This window comes from Molossus molossus, unplaced genomic scaffold (assembly GCF_014108415.1).
Source record: "Molossus molossus isolate mMolMol1 unplaced genomic scaffold, mMolMol1.p scaffold_m16_p_17, whole genome shotgun sequence".
In the NCBI taxonomy this organism is placed as follows: Eukaryota; Metazoa; Chordata; class Mammalia; order Chiroptera; family Molossidae; genus Molossus; species Molossus molossus.
This window is the reverse complement of record NW_023425352.1, coordinates 26174299-26182535: the sequence shown is the minus strand read 5'-3', so window position 1 is coordinate 26182535 and position 8237 is coordinate 26174299. Positions and strand designations below refer to the sequence as shown.

The 8237-nt window shown below is 40.5% G+C and overlaps 1 protein-coding gene across 4 annotated transcripts in view; it reads right to left on the bottom strand.

The window, feature by feature from the left end:
• MMS19 (MMS19 homolog, cytosolic iron-sulfur assembly component) overlaps nucleotides 1-8237 on the bottom strand; it is a 36098-nt gene that overhangs the window by 16218 nt on the left and 11643 nt on the right. For 3 of the 4 annotated variants that reach the window (XM_036266008.1, XM_036266009.1, XM_036266011.1), the window contains exons 2-7: nucleotides 5009-5057; nucleotides 2402-2502; nucleotides 1517-1602; nucleotides 1066-1140; nucleotides 574-643; nucleotides 60-188 (exon numbers count right to left, since the gene is read on the bottom strand). In XM_036266008.1, the coding sequence (XP_036121901.1) occupies nucleotides 60-188; nucleotides 574-643; nucleotides 1066-1140; nucleotides 1517-1602; nucleotides 2402-2502; nucleotides 5009-5057 (510 nt within the window). The remainder of the gene's footprint in view (nucleotides 1-59; nucleotides 189-573; nucleotides 644-1065; nucleotides 1141-1516; nucleotides 1603-2401; nucleotides 2503-5008; nucleotides 5058-8237) is intronic. The other variant, XM_036266010.1, reaches the window with a different exon arrangement.

Below are 8237 nucleotides of genomic sequence, written 5' to 3'. Positions count from 1 at the left end.
TACAAGCTTCACTCATCTGACAAGCCTCAACCAGCTAATTCAAGACTACAAGGATATACCCAGGCTATAGTCCCTGGAGATGAGGTCATGGACGATTCGGAAGGCCACCAGAAGATTACGAGGATCCTTTTCTCCATCCATCACCTGGATGAAGCCAAAGGTGAAGTCAGCTCCTAGGCCTTTCAGCTCTGGGGAGGAGAGAACAAGGTCACTACTGTCCCATGGAATAGAAAACTGGGCTTTCTTCTGTCCCGTGTGCTCCCTCTACTATCACTGCCTTCCCTTTTCTGCCTCCCAGAGAGGACCCTTTTTGTTTTCCTATTCTAGGACAGTACTCAGTGCAGAAGAGATGTGCAACAATATATAACTGTTACAGAGTTAAGAATGTAAGACAGCCCCAATTCTACCTTTCCCTTACTTTACTGGGGAGTGAGTAGACCTCTAGTTTCCCTTTATCATTCTCTATCAGAGTACTGGCTCTCCTATATAACCTCAGGCTAAAATGAGTCCTGGTATTGGGGGTAAAATGGATATGCTGGCTTTTCAGAATTCCCATAGAGCCCTGCCTATTACCTTCTTCTCGGGTTCGCATAAAGTTGGTGATAATACTGTAGACGGTGTGTCGGTCCACCTGTGGCAAGGACTTGAGGGTGGGAGAGACAAGAAATAAGTAAAAAAAAGTGCTCAAAAAATAACTCAGCTGACAAAACTACTTCCTGCTTTACAATCTCTAAGTAGACAGTGCTCTTTATACCAATATAAGATGAACCTAAGTGGAAATGCAGAGAAAGGACATAGCTGTTAGCCCAGCACTATAGCAGTGGGGCCAATAACTAAAACCTGTCTGCTTTCTTTACGCCTTACTTTCTTTAGGTGTAAGAGGACACAAGTCAGACATAATGGCATGCCTCCCTCTTCTTATACAGTAGCAAGGAACAGCATGTTAACATGGTTAAAAACCTGAAAAAGTTGAGAACTTTGAAGGCAATATTTTTTTGCCATCTAATTTTAGTTATGTAAATGGCTGGGAGATTAGAGAATACCAAGATGACTATTATTACTCACCTGTACATGGACCTCCTGGAAGATGGCTTTAAGCACAGAGACAGCCAGCCCTGGGGGCAGGGCCACGCACAGGCTCTGGGGGAGAAGAGGAGATATGTGACCACCAAGGGAGTTCTAGCATGGCCTTCAAGACACAACCCTAAAACAGGCCTAATTAGCTATAGTGGGAATCACAACAGCCAGATTCAGCAAGAAGTGAGAAACATATTCCCTTTTCTCAAGCTGATTAATTTTTTGCAGTACCTTCCAAGTTGGCTTTGAATTCTAGTCCCCAAAGGATACTTTTACTTTCTAAAGTAAAACAGACTAAAAACTGAAGTGAAGCTAGCTGACACTAGCTTAGTCCCATTTGGCCATTTGCTCCTCAGCACTTCAGTCTCACCCCCAAAAGTACAAAGGAAGATTCACCGAAAAAGGGCTCCTGCAAACACAGAAATAAAGGAGAACTCACAAGTGCCCTCAAACCCCGCAGGACAGATGGGATCACAAGATGATGGTCCTTCAGTCGGTTCTCATAGAACAGGATGAGGTGTACTACTGCACAAACCAGAATTTCAGACATTAGTCCACACAGGCTGGAGGGCTCACCAGATTTGCTCCTTGTGAGTTTCTGAGGGCTGTTGCTACTTGGACCTTCACTTCAAATTTTCTTCTTTATCAAGAGGTAGGTCCCATGCCCTCCCATTCACTGAGGGTGTCTTGATTAGTCAGGAAAATAGGTGAACATCTTTTATTATCCATTCTCACACAGGTCCACTGTCAAATCCATTCTCAACCCCAGAACTGCCTTTCCATAGAACTGGGGCTGGAAAACTTTCTCAAAAGGGCCAGACAGTATATATTTTAGGTTTGCAGGACATAGTATCTGTCACAACTACTCAATTCAGCTGCTGTAACATAAATGCAGCATAAACAATAGCTAGATAACTGTGTGTGGCTATATGCTAATAAAACTTTATTTATAAAACCAGGCTGCATTTTGCCTACCCCTACTATAGAAGATAAATAAGTTGTTGGCTTTTCCCCTTAGGACTTCAAAGCACTTTGATATTTCATTCCTTTTCCACTTAATCTATGAGACACTACTTTGTACATTTTACAGAGAAGGGAGGATACACTGAAAAAAATTGTCCAAAATCCAAACTGTCATATCTTCTGTCTCAATTCTTATAATTTCTGTGACATATACTAGTGACGAATGAAGACCTTGAATTAGTAGTTCACAAATACCTTGTGCCCTCTCTTCCTCCCTCCCTATAAAGTTGGCTTGAACAGACAAGGAGGGCCTTGCTGGCTCAGCAACCCAGGGAGACACTCCTACTAGTGAGGCTAGTACCTTCCTTCTCCAGGAGCAAGGAGTGACACTGGAGTAGCACCTGTGACAAAAGCTGAATTCCTCGTGCCCGAGTTCGGGGTTCTGGATTCTCTAGAGAAGACCTGGGGAGAAGTAGGACAGAAGAGATCCTGACATTACCCAGTTCAAACTTTTAAAGAAGTAAATGTTTTGCAATTAATTACACTCACCCCTGGGCGTGGAAGCCAGTGGAGGAAGGTATTCTGGAAATGCTTAGTATTACAAATAAGAGTAAGACCAGAGCCTAAAGAGCCAATCCCCAGATTGATCTGGCATCACTATTGGGACATGCGACACCAAAGCCACCAGAAATGCCCATCTCTAGGCAATGACTGGGCATTACTCTTTCTCCCCAGTGGTACAATTGTGACATTCCTCTGAAACACAGCCTAGGGACTACCCACGGGGCTGCAGCTTCTACCAAAACTAGAGAATAAATATATTACTGCTAAAGACAAAAAGCTGAGAGCATCCACCAAGGTTTTAGGAAAACAAAACAAAACAGGGTGTAACTGGAAGTTTACAAAGTAAGGGCCAAAATTAAGGTTTTAACTATTTAGGATTACTGATATGGGGGGACCTGGTAAGAAGTAACAAGGTGGTAATTTATCTTCAAGATAGCTCTATAGAGCTTATATTTAAACATTAGAAGGAAGGAGTCTAGGCCAGCACATGTAGGAAACAGAAGATTTCTGAAGGAGAGCTGGCCAGGATATTTCAGTGAAACCTCAAGGATAGGGTATCTGTACTTAGGAGTAAAGGGGGAAAAATAAGATCACTCTTGATAGGATCTCTGAGATAGGAACTTGTAGAAAAGGTCCCTGTTCACAAGTAGAAAACTGCATTTTAAAGTAGACTAAGGCACACAAATGCTTGTAGCAGCATTATTCAGAATAACCAAAATGTGGAAACAACTCAAATATCCATCAACTGATAAATGGTTAAACAAAATGTGGTATATCCATACAAAAGAATATTATCCAGCAAGAAATGAAATACATGCTACAACCAGGATGAACTTTGAAAACATGATGCTATGTGAAAGAAACCAGACACAAAAGTACACATATGGTGTGATTCCATTGATGAGAAATGTCCAGTATAGGCAAAAACATAGAAACAGAAAATAGATTGGTGGTGGCTGGGAAGAGGAGGGAATGAGAAGTGACTGCTAATGGGCATGGGGTTCTTTTGGGGATAATGAAGATGTTCTAAAATTGATTGTGATAAGGGTTGCACAAATCTGTGAATACACACTTTAAAATGGTGAACATTATGATAAGTGAATTATATCTCAATAAAGGTGTTGTTTTTTAAGAAAATGAAACAAGGCCAGAATAATCTGAGTAGAAAGGCCAAATGGTTGCTTACATGGGAGAAATGCATAATAGTGACCTACTCCCAACACCCCACTCTCCGCAATGGCCATGACTGTTAACCTTTGCTAAGACTTGTCAATTAAATGGTCTACCAAGTATGAAATATGAGGAAGGCATTAGGCTACAAGCACATACTTCCTCTAGTGCTTGGAATATCTGGTTGTAACACGGATCTTCTAGCTGTTTCCCCAAACCTTTTTCTATAGTGGGGATCTGGTGCAAGGTCAGCTTCCTGGCAACTCCCCAGGCAGGGCCCAAGACAGGTCTGAGTCAGATCCAAGATGACTAGAATCCCATGGGGGCAGGTGGGTCTAAAGAAGCATAGGAGGAACCCCAACTCTAATTAAATAATAGGTGATGGCCTTCAACCACCCACCTCACCCTAAACCTCTGGGCTGATCGAGGAGCTGGTGTGGCCCACAGGCTGTGTGCTCCCAACACTTAGGAGCGTTAGGTGGCATGAAACTTTTTATTTTTATTTTTTGATTAACCCTCACCTGAGGTTGTATATGTTTTTCATTGATTTTTAGAGAGAGTGCAAGGGAGGGAGAGAGGTAAGGAGGGAGGGAGGGAGGGAGACAGAGAGAGAAAGAAAGATAAACATATCGATTGGTTGTCTCCCACGCGACCCCAACCAGAGCCAGGGATCAAACCCAAAATCCAGGTACACAGCCTTGATCTGGAATCGAACCTGCAGCTCTAACTGCTGAACCAAACTGGCCAGGGCTGGCACGAAACTTTTTTCAGGAGAAACACAGGTTTAGCCTGAGGTACTGATTAGGGGGTGGGGGAGTGGGATGGGCTACAGTGAAAGTCAGGACCAATTAGTTTCAGGAAAGCAGCAGTGTACAAAATAACTTTTTTTTAAATCCTCACCCAGGACATTTTTGCATTTATCATCAGATAGAGCAGGAGGGAGAGACGGGGGAGAGAGAGACACACATTGATAATGGGACAAGAGCTAAAGGAGTACGTATGAGAGAGAAACACTGATGTGAGAGAGACACGTCAAGTGGTTGCCACCCACACAACCCCAACCAGGGCAGGGGACAAACCGCAACCAAGGTTCGTGCCCCCAGCAGGAACCGAACCCAGGACTCTCTGGTCCACGGGCTGACACTCTAACCACTGAGCCAAACCAGCCAAGGCCAAAATAACTTTTTGAGGCCAGGCCAGAGAAGGGCATTGTAGAGCAGAGGCTCTTTCTTACCCAAGGGCTTCCACCACTTGTAACACTGTATAGCTTCCAGATTTCACATCTAGAGGAAACAAAAGAAATAAACATGAAAAAACAAAATCTAAACCCCACCCCAGGGTTCAATGGCTCTAATAGCAACGTTACCTGCCTACCCTAGGTTTATACCATGGAGCCCACTACGCTTGTTGAGAGCCCACCCTACATGACTATAACATTTCAAATATACATCTTTAAGTATAAACATTTAAAAGAAGTATATACATCATTTGTAGATTGTACATGTACATGATTGTATACCTAGAAAATCCAAAAGAAAAACTAAAAAAATATTACAAATAATTTGTTAGGATGGCTGGGTAGAAAATTAATATTATGAAATTAAGAACCTTCATACCCACCCCCCACAAACACACCTGTAAAATAATGTAAAGGAAAAAAGATCCTCTTTACAATAGTCCCTCTCCCATGAATAAAGTAGAAAAAAATATCTGGATATAAATTTTTAAAATGTGAAGATCCGAATGGTGAAAACTTTAAAGCACTACCGAGGCTCACAAAAGAAAACTCAAACAAACAGAAGGCATTATATATTCAAGATTACAAATCTCCCAAATTAATCTACAATTTTAAGATAATCTCTATAATTTAAAAATAACCAGTAGAATGTGGGGGTGGGGGCGACACACTAGATAAGCTTATTGTAAGTGTGCAAAAAAACCCCACAAACAAACAGAATTAGGCAAATTCTGAAAAAGAGTAATGGGAGGGAAAGTTAGACCTCCAGATATAAAAAAATTGTTACACTTTTGAATATACTTGTAAGGGTCCATAATAAAAGTTAAAAGAAACAAAAGAACAACAACCAGTATAGTATAAGTTCATATTCAGACAAAGAAATCAATGGTACAGAATAGACAGTCCAGAAAGAGATACAAATACATATGAGAATAAAAGATTTTAAAAATGTTTCCTTTTTTTTAATTTTAAATTTTTTCCTTTTTGTTGAATTTATTGGGGTGACACTGCTTAACAAAATTATATAGGTTTCAGGTGCACAATTCAACAACATATCATCTATACACTGTATTGTGTGTTCACCACCCAAGTCAAGTCTCTGTCCATCACTATTTATGCTCCCCTACACCCTCCTCCATATCCCCCCTCCCCAAACTAAAATTATATTTTGTTTAATGGGAAGAACATAGACTATTCAATAAATAGTGTTGAGATCATTAAATAAGTACTTGAAAAAAATTAACATTGGCTCTAAATGTTTCACAAAAAATTTCAAATGGATTAAAGAAAAAACCATGAGAAAAATTTTTTAACTATAACAAAATTCAGAAGCCATAAAAAAAAGATTGTTTTAAAATAAGCTACATTGAGCCCGGCCAGTGTGGCTCACTGGTTGAGCATTGACCCATGAACCAAGAGATCGCTGGTTTGATTCCTGATCAGGATATTTGCCCGGGTTGTGGACCCAATCCCCAGTGGGGGCCGTGCAGGAGGTTGGCAATTGATGTTCTCTTTCACATCGATGTTTCTATCTCTCACTCTTCTTTCCTCTCTCTAAATATAATCAATAAAGAAAAAATATTAAATTCACTATGCATATCGCCACCATTCCCCCCTGCCCCATTACTACATATCCATTATTGAAAAAAAATTTTTTTATAAAAAGCTACATTGAAAAAAATTGGATTTTCTGCAAGATAAAAACAACAACAACAACAACAAAAATGAAAAAAATTCATAAGACAAACTGGGGAAAAATATTTGCAATGCTTATGCTTATAACAAAGGGCTATTTTACCAATATATAAAAAGCTCTTACAAATCAATGAGAAAAAGACCAGCAAGCAGTTTTAAAATGGGCAAAAACAAAAGAAATGAAAGGCATTACACAGAATATGCTCAACCATATTCTCTGTTGTTGTTTTTTTGTTTTTTGTTTTTTTATCCTCACCCGAGGACATTTTTCCATTTTTTACTCAGATAGAGCGGGAAGGAGAGAGAGGAAGAGAGAGAAACATGGATGTGAAAGGGACACATCAAGTGGCCGCCACCCACACGACCCAACCAGGGCCGGGGACAAACTGCAGCCAAGGTACATGCCCTTAGCGGAAACCGAACCCGGGTCTCTGTGGACCGCAGGCTGACGCTCTAACCGCTGAGCCAAACCGGCCAGGGCTCAACCATGTTCTGAATAGAAATGCAAATTAAATTATACATAAACTTTGTTTTTAACTTATTGGATTGGCAAAGCTAAAAAAAGCTTTGTAACACTTATATTTGGTGACAGTGTGCAGAAAAAGGCACTCTTACATATTATAGGTGGAGTATAAATTAACACAAATCCTTTATGGAGAGTAATTTTACAATTACAAGTGTACATATGCTTTAATACAAGAAATCTCAAAATTTATCCTATATCCACCAGAAGTGCAAAATAATGCACATACTGGCTATTCATCACAGAATTATTTACAATAGCAAAGTACTGCAAACAACAAATGGCCAGCAATAAGAAACCAAATAAATTATAGTACATCCATACAATGGAATTCTCTGTAGCTACATAGAAAAAAAAAAGACTGCAGAAACCACACACACACACACACGCACACGCACACGCACATGCACACAGACACGCACGCACACACACTGATAATGGGACAAGAGCTAAAAGAGTACATGTTTTGCCTGGCCAGTGTAGCTCAGTGGTTGAATGTTCAATTCCCGGTCAGGGCACATGCCCAGGTTGTGGGCCAAATCCCCCATGGGGGATGGACATGCAGGTGGTGGCCAATTGATATTCTCTCTCATTGATGTTTCCATCTCTCTCATCGATGTTTCCATCTCTCTCTACCTCTCCCTATCCTATCTCTCTAAAAGTCAATACGGGGGGAAAAAAAGTACATGTTTTTGCACTAATGTCATTTTTTTGTTCCAGGACCTAATTAAAGATTACCACATTGCAATTAGCCATTATGAATCCTTAGTCTCCTCTGGTCTATGTTTCTCAGTCTTCCTTATTTTTCATGACCTTGGGTTTGTTTAATGTTTTCCTCACATTTAGACTAGGATTATGGATTTGGGAAAGAGGTGAAGTGCCTTCTCACCATTTCATACTAGAGGTGTAAGATATCAACCTGACTTAACACTGGTGATTTTAACTTTGATCACTTGGTTAAGGTAGTGTTAGCCAAGTGTCTACACTATACAGTTACTATTTTTCCTG